Below are 15,568 nucleotides of genomic sequence, written 5' to 3'. Positions count from 1 at the left end.
CTCTCTCTCTCTGTATCTCTGTCTCTCTCTCCTCCTTCCCCCATCTCTGTCACTCTGTGTGTGTGTCTGTCTGTCTGTCTCTCACTCACTCTGTGTGTGTGTGTCTGTCTGTCTCTGTCTCTCCCTCTGTCTCTCTCCCCTCCCTTCCTCTCTCTCTGTCACTCTGTGTATGTGGGTGTGTCTGTCTCTCACTCATTCACTTAATCACTCACTCTGTGTGTGTGTCTCTCTCTGTCTGTCTATCTTTCTCTCCCTCCCTCCCCCTCTCTGTCTCTCTCTCTCTCTCTCTCTCTCTGTGTCTGTCTGTCTGTCTGTCAGTCTCTCTCTGATTCCCTCCCTCACTCCCTCTCTCTGTTCCTCTCTCTGTCTGTCTGCCTCACTCACACACACACACACACTGTGGTCACCTTGTTGAGTGTTCCAATCACATTTGAAACACTCAACAACTGGCCTGCATTTATGGTATTTTGCAGCATTCTGCAGTCATAGGAATGCTGCAAAATACCATAAATGCAGGCCAGTTGTTGAGTGTTTCAAATGTGATTGGAACACTCAACAAGGTGACCACAGTGTGTGTGTGTGTGTGTGTGAGTGAGTGAGACAGACAGAGAGAGAGAGAGAGAGGACCAGAGAGAGGGAGTGAGAGAGGGAATCAGAGAGGGACTGACAGAGTCTGACAGAATCAGAGAGGTACTTTTAACTACCTGGCAGCGGCATTTTTCCTTGGGGGGCTCCTCAGAACATCCCAAGACTTCGGAGGAAAGCTTACAGCCCAGAGCAGGAGCAAAGCCCCTTTCCCAACTGGCCCTTCCTCCCTCGGAACACTTTGGAGGGAAGCTTCTGCAAAAGCCCGGACGAGTGACAACAAGTTCCCGCCGTTACGAAGTCTCGGAGGCTGTAATTTTCTGAGCTGTGCCCGCGCGCCTGTTTTCCACGGCGTGGAGCAGCAGCGAGGCTCTGCGAGGCGAGCGATGATTGCGGAGGCCGTCAACGGTCCCCCCTCGCGTTCTTCGTCTTCCCGGATGGCATCCTGAGTCATTGCCGGCCATGCAGAATCTCGTCGCTGCTCCACGCCGTGGAAAACAGGCGCGCGCGCACAGCTCAGAAAATTACAGCCTCCGAGACTTCGTAACGGCGGGAACTTGTTGTCACTCGCCCAGGCTTTTGCAGAAACTTCCCTCCGAAGCCCAAGAGGAGGGAGGGGAGCGGGCGCCCGGCACACAGAAGAGCTGCATTAAAGGGTGTAAAGAGCCGCATGTGGCTCGCGAGCCGCGGCTTGCCGACCACTGACCTAGATGATGGAGAATCGCCATAGATACTAAAATATCATTTCAGTTGTATTCAATTCAATTACTATACTTTTAAAACAATTGCATTCATGAATCATATTATTTAGAAAGGGTTACTAGTTTATTAATATTCATCAAACAGATTATAATACCAGTTTCTTCTTCCTCACCTGAGTTCACTGGCAAGTTCTCATTAATAATTATTTTTGGGAGAAAGGCAGGGTGCAAGTTCTATATAATATTTATAAAGCAATGTATAGTTCTTTCCTAGTTGAAGAAACAGATGGAGAATCAGAGCAATCTCTGGAAATGGATAAAGTTTTTGTTTTGTGGCATCCTTTGTGCTCTCTGATCTTGATGGTTTTCTTCCAGACATTTCATTATCAAACTAGATAACATCATCAGATTTTGGTTCACTTTTTACTCTGCCACCGTCTTGTTAAGGAAACATTTCTAATAGCACTCTTGTAAGACCTCTCTCCCTTATGGTAGTAACGAATATTTTAGTTTCACATTAGAAATTAACCTGCCCCCCCCAATGTATTTAAAATATATATTGACCTAATTAGAACCCCAATCTCTTCACCAAAGTAGTCTGCAAATAAAGTAACTCAAGCCCAATTCCTAGTAGCTTCGTGGATATTTCCATGTAGTTTCCTTACCAACAATACAAAATGGTTTGCCATTTGCTTCTTCCAAGATTTTTTATTTTCCAGTCCAGTCTGGGAAATGCGTCCTGAAACTCTCCCCTCTGCCCCAATCTGTTTAGCTTTGAAAGCAAGACAGGGTCAGCCAAGAGCTACCATTAGAGGATACAAAGGGGGCTCTCGATATTTCTAACAGTAATTATATGGTATGATGCAGAACTTTCCTCCAATGAGATTTAGGGTTCTAAAAATAGATATAAGAGCAATATTGGAGGAAAGGAGTGAGGGTTTTTTTCCCTTTCATTTGCAACAAAAACAAAAGTGGTTAAGATGCAATTGTGCATATGTGAATCACTGTGTAATGAATTGGACTGTATATGCAAAAGCTCATGCAACCATAAATGTGTCAACAGAGAAGGTGAAATGACAGATATAATGCCTATGTCCAGGCATAAGTCTTGATTTATAACTATGAGTTTCAGTATATCTAAAGCCAAAAGCAAATATATCCTATTATGGCATAGCAATATATTTGAATCCAGGCAACAGGTTACTATTTCAACTACCCATAGTGAAGCTTAGTGATTATTATATGGAAAGGGCAGCAGAGAGTTTACATCAAAGGGCAATGATTGTCAAGAGTGGTGCATTTTGAGGAAGGCCAGCTGGAGAATTTGGAATCTAACGTGTTGATCTTGTTAGAGAGTATTTGAATGATGCACTACTAAGAAAACTGCATATGCTTTTCTCTCTCAGGTCTCCTATGTTAAAGCCATTGACATCTGGATGGCTGTGTGCCTGCTGTTTGTGTTCTCAGCTCTGCTAGAGTATGCTGCTGTTAACTTTGTGTCCCGGCAGCACAAAGAACTACTCAGGTTCAGAAGGAAAAGGAGGCACCATAAGGTAAGCAATATACAAGTCAAGACGAGTATTGTTCGTTGAGCACAGCTGAAAGAGAAGGGTTGCAACACAAGGTCACCTGGTCAAAAGGGACCACTGCATTTGGCAGGCGCAGTTTTAGCATGCCAGCTAGAAGATGAAAATTATAATGTTTGAAGAGAGATCTGCTTTTCACAAGCTGCTGCTGCTGCTGCTAGCAAGTATTTGGAAGCCAGAGTGAAATAATTCACGAGTACAGAATCAGTCAATACGCTCACATATTTACAGACATCCATCACTCCTCTTCAGATATGAAACTTCTCACTGAGGTCAGTAGATACCTTTTAAAGCTGTTCACTCTATATAAAGGATAAAACACCTCTAATGACTGAGAAAATGCAGTCTTGGGCACAGAGGAAGTTGGGTGACAAAAAGCAAGTTTCAGAAGAGAAAGCCAGTTTGATTGCTTCTCCTGTGACATTCAGCTTGCTCTCCCAATTGATCACAATACTCTGATTTTGCCAATTCAAGAATCTATCTCTGAAATGGAAGTTCTTTCATTCATGTGTATGCATTGCTCCACATACAATGACATCATTCATGGTTCGTGCTGCTTGTTTCCTTGGGTGAGAGGCAAGGACACTTGTCAAGTCACATCACTGATGAGCCACTTCCATATATCCTAAAGGTAGGTGAAACTTACTATCTCACAGCTCAAAATGTCCTGTTACATTAATTTTTTTCCATTATATTAATCTGATTTAATGGATTTTGCCAATGACTGACCTCAAGCTGAGCAAGATGGATTTAGAAAGCTTTTCCTCTCTGTGCCACTTCTGGTCCTGGTCATGCTGAAGTTTTTATGATGGCAAATGGTATTTAAGTGACATTTGTACTAAGTGGGATCTTCCACAAGATGTTGCAGTAAAATCTTAATCTATGATTATTATTTTATTATTTTTGCCATTCCAAGCAAAATAAAATAGGAAGTTGCAGGAATTTTTAGTGTAAACCAAAGCTGATAGAAAATATTTCACAGGAGAAATGGGGAAAGGATATATTTTTCTTCTTCCCCATTCTCTTTAAATCCTTTCTCTCCTGTTTTTAAAGGATCAAGCTTTAGTTGATGGGAAAAACATCTGCCTAGGAAGTTTCTATTCAGTAAAATTTACAGAGTGACATGTCATGGCAGCCATCCTTTCCCTCCCAAGAGTATTCCTATAAGTTGCTGGAGACCAAAAGAGCTAATCTCTTTCTCTCCCCCTTTTTTTATGAGCCACTTCTTTTCTTCTCTCACCCATCATCAGTTGATACCGCCACATCCCAAATGTGCATTCAGATCTGTGGGCTCCAAATCTGATAATTCTCACCAAAAACCAGAGGATGGAAGACCACAAATCTAGAAGGCATCAAAATTAGAAAACGTTTGTAGTCTTGAAGAATGCCTAGGAGGATTGTGAAAATATAGGCACTAGTCATTTCTTTTTGGCCCGCCCCAGGGGAGAAAAACCTCCAGCATCGTAGTATTCTATTAAAAGAAATCGTTTGAATGAAACTGTAACTTAATGTTGGAACAGGAGTAAATTCTGTTCGATTCAAAAGTGATCACTCACTAAACGTGCATAGAAAATACGTTACAGAATAAGTAGAAGAAACCATTTCTGAAATAAACGTTAGGTTGTCATCCTAAATCGATTTACCACCATCTCTGCATTATCCAGCTCATGATTTATAATGTCGCTGTTATGTGCTAGACCAGTGGTGGTTAACCTTTTTGGCACTGAATGCCAAAACTGGTGCATGGGTGTGTGTGTGTGTGCGTGTGTGTGTGTGCCAGAGGGCCGGACCCTGGAAGAGAGCAGGTGGCCAGTGTGCGTGTACACGGTGGCCAGCTGCTCTTCCAGGTTCTATCACGCACATGCGCGCCCAACAGCTTCTCTCTTCTGGGTTCCAGCACAAAGACCAGCTGGCTGGTGCACATGCCTGCAATGGAACCCAGAAGAGCAGCTGGTGATGGCACACGTGCCCACAGAGAGGGCTAAATCTAAATAAATAAAAATCCTATCTACCTGAGTTCACACTTGGAATACTGCATTCAGTTTTGGTCACCACGATGTAGAAAAGATGTGGAGACTCTAGAAAGAGTGCAGAGAAGAGCAACAAAGATGATTAGGGGACTGGAGACTAAAACATATGAAGAACGGTTGCAGAAACTCTGTATGTCCAGTTTAATAGAAAGAAGGACTAAGGGAGACATGATAGCAGTGTTCCAATATGTCAGGGGTTGCCACAAAGAAGAAGGAGCCAAACTATTCTCCAAGGCACTTGAGGGTAGAACAAGAAGCAATGGGTGGAAACTAATCAAGGAGAGAAGCAACTTAGAAGTAAGGAGAAATTTCCTGACAGTTAGAACAGTTAATCAGTGGAACAGCTTGCCTCCAGAAGTTGTGAATGCCCCAACACTGGAAGTCTTTAAGAAGATGTTGGATAGCCATTTGTCTGAAACGGTATAGGGTTTCCTGCCTAGGCAGGGGGTTCAACTAGAAGACCTACAAGGTCCCTTCCAACTCTACTATTGTATAACTAAGATTTTATAAAGGACTGCAATAAAGTCTTCTTCTGGCCAAGTTATGTTCATGGAACGCCCATCTATATATAACTTTATTTACTTTACTTTACTTTATTTGCACTTATAGACCGCCCCCTCTCCCAGAAGGGACTCGGGGCGGTGTACAGTCAGTACATAGAAAATACAGAACATAAATAATTAAATAATTAGATAGTTAAATAGTTATGGAGGAGGTTAAAAGAAAAACTGTACATCTAAGTAAAGTATCTAAAATATAGTTTTTAAAAACCCCTTAAAAGTACCCCATAAGTTAAATTTAAAAATAATTCCCCTAAAATACCAGTTAAAATATATCTGCCGGGGGGTAAAAGTTATGAATGTGCCAGGCCAGCTAACCGGAACAGGTGAGTCTTCAGTTTTTGTCGGAAGGAGCGGAAGTCGGTGGTAGTTCTAATGTCGGGGGGGAGGTCATTCCAGAGGGTTGGGCCCATCACAGAGAAGGCCCTACTCCTAGGCGTCGCCCGTTGGCATTGCCTGGTGGACGGCACCAGGAGAAGCCCCTCCCTGTGAGAGCGGATTGGTCGCAGGGATGTGTGTGGCAGGATGCGATCCTGCAGGTAGCTAGGTCCTGTGCCATGGAGCGCTTTGAAGATGGTAATCAAAACCTTGAAATGCACCCGAAAAACCACAGGCAGCCAGTGCAGCTCGCGCAGGAGAGGTGTTACGTGGGAGTACCTAGTACTCCCCATGACAGCCCGCGCGGCTGCGTTCTGGACTAGCTGTAGTCTTCGGGCGCGTCCCAAGGGAAGCCCCATGTAGAGAGCATTGCAGTAGTCCAGGCGAGACGTCACCAGCACGTGAGTGACCGTACGTAGGGCATCCCAGTCCAGTAGGGGGCGCAATTGGCGCACCAGGCGAACCTGGTGGAACGCCCCCCTTGCCACGGCTGCCACATGGTCATCCATTGACAGCCGGGCATCTAGGAGGACGCCCAAATTGCGCGCCCGTTCCACAGGAGGCAATTGTTCGCCCCCTATGGCCAGTGATGGAATCAACTGGCTGAATCGAGGTGCCGGTAACCACAGCCACTCAGTCTTGGAGGGGTTGAGTTTGAGTCTGTTGTCCCCCATCCAGACCCCGACGGCTTCCAAACACCGGGACATCACTTTGACAGCCTTGTTGGGGTGGTTTGGGGTTGAAATGTACAGCTGGGTATCATCAGCGTACAGATGATACTCAACCCCAAAACCACGGATGATCTCCCCCAGTGGCTTCACATATGCGTTGAGCAGAAGGGGCGAGAGGACCGACCCCTGTGGCACCCCACAAGTGAGTGGCCTCAGGGTCGACCTCTGCCCTCCTGCCAACACACATTGCGTCCGGTCAGAGAGGTAGGAGCCGAACCACCGCAAAACGGTGCCTCCGACTCCCATCCCCTCCAGCCGGCGCAATAGGATACCATGGTCGATGGTATCAAAAGCCGCTGAGAGATCTAATAGGACCAGGATAGAGGAACAACCTCTATCTCTGGCCCTCCAGAGATCATCAACCAACGCGACCAAGGCCGTCTCCGTGCTGTGCCCGGGTCGGAAGCCGGACTGGCGTGGGTCTAGATATTCGGATTCGTCAAGGTGTCGCGGAAATTGCTGTGCCACCACATTCTCTACAACATTCGCTAGAAAGGGAAGGTTGGAGACTGGACGGTAATTAGCTAGCTCCATCGGGTCAAGTGAAGGCTTCTTGAGTAAGGGCCTTACCACCGCCTCTTTCAAGGCGGATGGTAAGGACCCCTCGCCCAACGAGGCGTTCACCAGGCCCAGTAGCCAGCCTCGTGTCACCTCCCAGGATGCCAGTACCAGCCAGGAGGGACACAGGTCCATTGAACATGTGGTGGGTCGCAGCCGTCCACGTAACCTGTCCAAATCCTCAGGGGCAACAGAGTTAAACTCCTCCCAGAATGGTCTCACAAGACTCACTATTGACGGCTCCCCTGGTCCACTGAGGGGGGCCCATCCACTCCAGATCTGAGCGACTTTGTCCTGCAGATATTCCCCAAACTCCTCTGCTCTGCCCTGCAAGGGGGCTTCCCGCGTCCTCTGCGATAAGAGGGAGCGGGTTACCCGGAACAGGGCGGCAGGGCGGTTATCAGCGGACGCAATAAGAGCGGCACAATGTCTACGTTTGGCCGCTCTTAATGCCACAAGGTAGGTCCGTAAATAGGCTCTTACCTGTGTTCGATCAGATTCGGAGCGTGTGGACCTCCACCTGCTCTCTAGACGTCTCCTATGGCCCTTCATCACCCTCAGCTCCTCGGTATACCAAGGAGCCCGGGTGGGTCGCTGCCGTAGGAGAGGCCGCAAAGGCGCAACCCGGTCCAAGGCCCCAGCCGCCGCCCTATTCCAGGCGGACACTAGGTCCTCCGACCGAGAGCGGGTCAGGGCTACAGGTAGTGGCCCAAGCTCCGTCTGGAACCTATCCGGTTCCATCAGGTGCCTGGGGCGGTACCAACTTGGACAGTCTGGTTCCGCCTCCTCGCGGTGGGGGGTAGTGCCAGGGAAGTCCAGCCGGAGAGATGAGTGATCTGACCATGACAGGGGAGTGATAACTAAATCCCCTATTCCCAGATCACTCGTCCACTGCTCAGATACGAAAACAAGGTCCAGTGTGTGGCCACCTTCGTGTGTGGGGCCCTGAATTAATTGGGTCAGGTCCATGGCTGTCATGGAAGCCATGGAAGCCATGAACTCCCGAGCCACCTCAGATGCTGCTCCCGTCGACGGCAGGTTGAAATCCCCCATAACCAAAAGTTTGGGGATCTCAACTGCCGTCTTTGAGATCAGCTCGAGGAGCTCGGGCAGGGCCACTGATGTATAGCGAGGAGCCAAGTATACAATCAGCAGACCCCACTGCCTCCCTGGGCCCCATTTCACACCAAGGGACTCACACCTGGGTATCTGAGGAACAGTGAACTCCCTCGGCTCTAAACATTCCCGTATAACTACCGCCACCCCACCACCCTTACCCAGGGCCCAAGGCTGATGGAATGCACGGAAACCCGGTGGGCACATTTCCACGAGGGGTAAACCACCCTCGTGGCCCAACCAGGTCTCCGTTATCCCTGCAAGGTCCAGCTCCCCCTCAGAGATCAACTCACTGATGAGGGGGGCCTTGTTGGTCACAGACCTCGCATTGCAAAGCATCAGCCGCAGGCCCTGGCTCTGTAGTTCCTGGCCACCTAGACTGCGGGGGTTGGTACAAACGACCGGGCGTAACCAGCAGCCACGGTCTCCCAACCGACCTTGTGATCTTCTCTTGTCCTCGCATCCCCCCTCCCCACGACCGTTGTAATAAAACAACCCTCTGTTGGAATAGCTTGTTCCCTCCCTCCCCCACCCCACTCACTTCCCTCCTGGACTCACCTGTTCGTCTGGCACTGGCTCCCCTCCCAGCCTGATTAACCCACCCCCCCACCCTGGAACCCCCTAACAACGATACAAAACATTTAATTAAAAATCCCCTTAGTTTCCGTTTCTTCCACCTCTCGGGGTTCACAAACCCGTCATCAAGGCAGGCCCTTGAGAGAGCCAAGGGCCATGCCTGCTAGAGAGGGGCCTCCCGCAGGCGGAGCAGGTCTGACCTCGAGTAAATTGTTAAGAAAAAAAAAACCGATGGGGTCAAGGTGCTGCTGGTGGAAAAATTAATAGACAGTGGGTCAGGGTCTCAGTAGGACGTAGGAGGCTTCAATGTCCAGTTTGTACTTGGATGAGGGGGGGGGCAGAGAGTGATCGAATGTCTCCAAATGGTGAAAGGATGACAGAGATGACAAAAAGGTGGGTGGAAGTCCAGGGTGGTCCCAGGTGAGTGTGAGTTCCTCAATGGGTGGGGGGGCATTCTTGGCCCAGTCGTTCTTGGCCCAGGTAACCGCTCCGGCCTATCCATGGCCCTGAATCAGGGCTTCCGGTGGCCTCCGATGTTCCAGACCACCCCCGACCGTTGTCCTGTACCTTCACATTCTCTCCTGGCTCCCATCCAGAAAGCCCAGTGGGCACATTTCACCCCGGCCCCCACTCGGCGCTCCGAAGTTCTTGGTAAACACTCGGCGTCCTCTGTTGGCACCGGCAGGCCCGAGGGCATAGGAGCAGCCAGGAGACGAAAGCCACAGAGGAGTCCCTGGCAGCGGCGTCACTCCTCCCACTCGTCCCGCCGCCGCCGCCGTCCCCATCTGACTCTTCCGACTGCACAGATATGATCAGCCTCGTTCTCAGCCTCGTTCTCCTCATCGGTCTCTCTCTCCCTGCCAGCGCAGACCTCACGCCACGCACCGCACGCCGCCGCCATTGCTTTCCAGCTTCCTGCCCCGCCTTCCGCTTACTGCCGTCCTTTCGTCTTCTCCTCTGACCTCCCCGACCACCCTGGCGGACCAAAACGAGTCCAGAAAACGCCCGGGTGGTCGAACTGTCAAATTCTCGGCCCTCAGATGGAATGAGGGCCGGCCACAGTCCCTTCCTCCGTCGGGAGCTCCATAGCGTTCTCAGGAGCTCAGGAGGCGACCGCCATCGCCGGAAGCTCCTCCTCCTCCTCCATAACAATGACCAGATCAGGGAGTGATGTGATTCACGTGATTAGAAAGCTGTGTTGATGATCTGCAATCCGCTCCATCCTGTATAATTCAATATCCAACTTCCAAATTCATATTAGGATAACATCTTTATTAACCACCCCAAACAAGTTTTTATAACCAGCAAAAAGAATGACTGGCAGAACGAGTTCAGGAACTTCCAAGGGGGATTCTTACAATGGACAATTATGGTTCCATTAAAGACCTCTAATATTTAACGATATATTGAGGTCTTCTCCCTTTTTATTTTTAGGAACTTTCTGGGCAGGCTAATCCTGGAGAAACATATGGGCTCTCTCGCAGGCTATTAACAAAAGCTTATTAGCTGAGGCTGTCAGGGCCAAGTCACTGCTGCTCCACAGAAAAAGTGCTCTGTCTTGAATCAGCATAAATGCTGGCAGTGGAAAAACAGGCAAGAAGTCACCGAATGGACCACCTGATGGTTTTATTTCCTTTGCAGAACATCACAAGTGGAGCTTAGAAAGGTGAGGGGTAATTACTTGTTACAGTGGGTTGTAGTGATAAATTCCCCACTGAGACTGTCCCATAGTCTCAATCCAGAAGCTCACTCCTGAGCTTCCTTGAGTTCATCCTTGTCAAGCCAGTGACAAGTTTAGGAGCTCTGGCTCTGGTGCAGGTAAAATGCAGATTTCCATCCAACAGGGAATGTACATTACTTCTTTTGTGTTACTGCCCCCTGCTGGCAAAAGCAGAGGATTTTGTTTTATTTTAAATGGTGTGAAGGGCAGGAAGTGCCAAGTCCCCTCCCCTCCTTTTTCTTAACTCCCCAGTTCATTTTTTTTCAGTAGGAGATAATTTTCACCTCCTCATCTCCCTCATAAATTAAAATGGCAAAAGTCACTTCATAATTTGATAACCCACATTCTTCTGTGTCACTGTAATCTAAATAGGGCAGTTTAATAAATTGCAATATTATTTTCCTAGATTGATAACAAAATTGAAGAAATAATAGTTGGATGAACTCCTGACTTCCTTTTACTCTAGACTTGATTGAGGACACATATTATCCTGGCATGGAAATAGTTCAAAGGAAATACCTCAGAGTTATTAAAGTACTTAGAAGTTTCCTAGAATTGTGTAGAATATTAGTTCAAGAGGACAGGGCTCCTGCTATAATTTTTCTTTTACTCAGTTTCTCAGTATCAATTCTCATTTTCCACCAGTTCCCTAAGAAGAGAAATAGTTGAACAATAAAAGCATTCCTAGAAACATGGAATAATACTTTAAATATTAAAAATTGTTATTTCTTTTCCTTAGTATTTGGAAGTTCAGTTCCATTATGATTAACCAACAGGGTTAGGGAGAATACAAAACCATGGTAGAAAATGATACTGATAACACTGATAACATTTTCTTCCAATATAACGGAAACATGACCTTGAGAAGCAGAAAAAAAATATTAGATGTCCAAGAGAACATTTTGGAAAATGTTTTGTATCACCCAATGGGGGACAGCTGCAGAATCTTAACATTTCTTATTGAATAACAAATTGCTTTTTGAAATTTGGGGAGCTTTCCAAACCAGTTCATGTCCCAGTACTTGAACGTGTTTCAGATAGCACTTTGAATCCCATCTTTCAGACATTTTCCAGTTGAAACAAATGAATGAAAATATCAGCCATGGTTCCTTGCATTGCGTTGATGTGAAGCTGTGTAAAGGGAGTGTTGGAAGAGATGCCCTTTTGGGTTCAGTTCCAAGTGGGGAAAAAGACACTGGAAACATAGAGGCTGCTTGGAAAGATGGTTTTAATGGTGGACCACATGGTTTGAGGTCCTGGGGAAAAAGTGATCACATGCTTCAAGATGTTGGGTGAAGAAGAAGAAAGGCCGAGATTCTGAGACTACCCTGGTTTTATGCCATCTGTTGAGCCCCACCCCAGAGCTTCCTGTTCCTGTGTAAGAAATGCATTCTGATTGGTGGTGAGACTCTCAGGCTGTAGTGCAGGGCAACTCTGTAGGCTGTGCTGAGACCTAAGACTGTTTGTCCAGCTGGCTGAGGCAATCCTCCCAGGTGCCATGGGTGGGTAGAAGGTTAATCCCATCTTTGCTATGTAGAACAGACTGACCCAGGCCATAATGACTCATTGACAAAGGGGAGGGAGAGCTGAGTTTCTGCCTCCCTTTTAGAGGAAACATTCTGCCCTTTTAATAGTTCCCAAAAAAATTCATTTTCTAATAGAGGGGTGGGTTTTAACTTCCTACAGGAGAGAATGGGTAATTTTTTTTAAAAAAGAGGTTGGTTGGTTCTTCAGAGTGCTAGCACCAGAAGAAGCCCACAAGATATTATTAGGGACTCATAATGCTATCTGCTTCTGAGACAACTGACAAGTTTTCTTCAGGTAAGTCCCATGCCTTGCAGCTAACGCTAGATTATTCAAAGCTTCATACGGCATTATTTGTGCAAGCTACCAATGTGCTCTCTCAACAACATTCATACATCCTTGCTTTAAACGTGTGATTGTACAACCCATCCATTGTATGCAATATGAAAAATGAGGACATTCTTAAAAGATATTCTACAAAGAAAAGCTTGAAAAGAGCCATATATAAAAAATCTGGCTGTACTACTCAGAAGTAAAGTCCACATGAAGAAGTAATTAATGTCCATGAGAAATAAAAAATAAGAATGCTTTTTATTCTGAAATACTCTAGAGTTACAATTTGGAAAAAATTGTATTTCATCCAGGAATATTGATATGTATATATTCCAACATGTAGGTATTGCTATTTGAACACACACACACACACACACACACACACACACACACACACACACAAAATAGAAACTTATATCTAAGGCAGGAATTGCTGGAGTTGTTCAGTATTCTTTATTGAGCATCCTTCCAGTGCCCAACTCAAACCCACTGGACATTTTTTTTTCTTTTGATTTAGCAAATAGTTTCTTCCCAGCAACTCTACCTGTGAAACAAAAATAAGTCTTTATTCTTGAGTCTCTTTTGCAATCTGCAAAAATTGCAGAAATCCACAAATAATTGTAATACTCAAGAAAATCAATACGAAAAGGAAGAAAACAACTAAATTACTGCCTAACGAGTATCTCTTCTTATGTTCTCATGATCTGTACTTCATTAAAACCTTGAATGGTCCAGAATTGTCCTTATTGTTTGGTCTAAGTACAATCTCTTTTACTCACTCCCAGTTTCTGTCTAGTTGTATTTACATGTTTATTCTCCTATACCTGACAGCCAGGGGTGGATTTCAGCTGGCATTACTGCCAGTTCACTCGTGGATGCGCTGAATGTGCGCTGCATGTGCATGCACAGTTCAATGGAAATTGCTTTGAGGGCATGGCCAGCCTGGGTCGCTGCCGAACCAGGCCCAACCGGTAGGAACTCATCTCTGCTGACAGCCTAGGAATTATTATTAGGGTTTTTTTTCCCCTTGAATCAGTATTTAGTGAGGTATCTCCACCTTCCTTCACACATATGTCCTTACGGAACTCCTCTGAATACAATTCAGTGAACTTAAGGCTCGGAAGCCTGGAGAGCACCACTTGTGGTCCCCAGATTCCCTCTAAATATGCATCTGAATGTCAATTGCCTCAAAAGTGCTTTTCCAAAAGACAACTGGACTTTGTTTGGGGTTTTTTTCTTTGAAAACATTTTCCTTCTCATCCAAGAACCTTCTGTTCAGAATTGAAAACTTTGAAAATATTTCACTTCTCATCTTCAGACTGGAACTGAAGCTTCTTAGATGAGATGCAAAATATTTTCAAAGATTGAGAATGTCCATAGCCAACTGGGAACATTACTCAAAACCAGTGGCACAGTTTCTTGTTGTTTTGAGGTGGCAAATATGAATTTTAAAAGGTGATGGAACAACTGAAGTATTCTTGGTTGATTAGGTGCTGTCAAGTCAGTGTCAACTCTTGATGACAAAAATAGATTTTCTCTCCCCAGCCTGGCCCTTCAGCTCTTCTAATAGTATACCAATTGCCTCTGTCATTGGGTCCATCCACCTTGATGCTAGTCATCTTCTTCCTCTATCTCTTTCCATTTTCCTGGACTTTCCAGGCAGAATAGTTTGAATACCATTTCGGAAAAAATAAAGGAATGCCCACCTATGGACACCACCACCACCACCCAAAAAACAAGGAAAAGTTCAAATCCCAACCTTGCTCTCATGCATGATAAGACACTAGTTTCAAAAAGTTAAGCCCGTTTGCTAGCTTCTCCAAAATTCCCTCGCCCCATTTTAGGTTTGTAGAAAGCGATGTGGGGGGAAAAAATCCAGGAAAATCCTGTGAAGGGAGGGACTACTGTTTCACTGTTAAACTAATTCCTCATATGGATATCTTTTAAACAATGAGCCTTCCTGCGAAAAGTCCATGCAACTCTGTAGCAGTATTGATGGGATGACTTTGACTAGAAGAGTTCCATGGAGCCCCCTCCTTCTGGGCGAGCCAAATGTAAAGAAGGTCTGGATGGGGAGGAGGGGCAGAAGCAAAACAGGGGATATCCAGTTAAGGAAATAGAAGGATTTGTGTGCCAAATGGATCCCCTGCTTTGCCTCTGTGCATTTCAACTGCACCCATCTATAAGGCTGATCTCTCCGAGGAAGGGTTGTCCTTCACAACCAAAGCATTGGTGCATGTCCCCAGTTCCTGACAGCGAGCCTTATAGCCAGGGTGCACTGCCTATATCTTATTTTTAAGTAGAGCCCTATGTTTAATATATTTCAGGAGGACGACACTGGAGAAGGCAGGTTCAATTTTTCTGCCTACGGGATGGGACCCGCCTGCCTGCAAGCCAAGGACGGCATCTCAGTCAAAGGAGCCAACAACAACAATACCACCAACCCAGCGCCGCCCCCTTCCAAATCTCCCGACGAGATGCGCAAGCTTTTCCTCCAGCGAGCCAAGAAAATAGACAAGATCTCGCGGATTGCCTTCCCCATGGCTTTCCTCATCTTCAACATTTTCTACTGGATCATCTACAAGATTGTCCGAAGGGAAGATGTACACAAGCCATGAGCGGGAGGGGTTCGTATGCACAGTTCCAACAGGATAGATGAGTGTGATGAAGGCAAGATAAATGGTTACTCAATACACACCATGTGCAATAGCAATGCAGTGATGCATGAATTTAAGAATGTGGCAATATCTATTTTAAAAAAAAAGTGGGTGACTTTTAAAAATATTATACGAACTGAGGGATACTAGGGGGTGGGTGGGCAATGGGATGAAAGCTTTCAAAAAAAAACCTTGAGGTGGGGAGAGTATAAGAAAGGCAAGCTATTTTACAGTGCAACAAGATTTAGGATTGCTATGGCAGCAGTCCAAGCAGTGTAATATATTAAATATATATTCATGCTTAACTATAATGCAAAAACAGAAGAAAAAAAGAAAACCTTTTTTTAGCCTATTAACAGCTTAGATTCTAAAGCCAATGGAATGATTCATGATTCCATGTGTGGAGAGGATTGCAAATTACGCTTCAACCAAACTCTTGCTCTATAAGGCCATACCAATTCCAAGCAAGCACCCAGAGGAAAAAGGAAAAATAGCGTAGAAAGAGAGAAAGCA

The 15,568-nt window shown here is 46.0% G+C and overlaps 1 protein-coding gene across 2 annotated transcripts in view; it reads left to right on the top strand.

The window, feature by feature from the left end:
• Positions 1–15,016, top strand: part of GLRA1 (glycine receptor alpha 1) — a gene marked incomplete at both ends in the record, with an annotated part of 83,347 nt that extends 68,331 nt beyond the window's left edge. The window contains 2 exons of one of the 2 annotated variants that reach the window (XM_081962346.1): positions 2,693–2,839; positions 14,726–15,016. In XM_081962346.1, coding sequence (XP_081818472.1) covers positions 2,693–2,839; positions 14,726–15,016 — 438 coding nt within the window. Of the gene's footprint in view, positions 1–2,692; positions 2,840–14,701 lie in introns of both variants that reach the window. The other variant, XM_081962345.1, reaches the window with a different exon arrangement.
• Between the last annotated feature and the right edge of the window lie 552 nt (positions 15,017–15,568).

This window comes from Natrix helvetica (assembly GCF_964273705.1).
Source record: "Natrix helvetica genome assembly, chromosome: 1".
NCBI lineage: Eukaryota > Metazoa > Chordata > Lepidosauria > Squamata > Natricidae > Natrix > Natrix helvetica.
The sequence above is the reverse complement of the archived record's forward strand: the minus strand, read 5'-3'. Positions and strand labels throughout refer to the sequence as shown.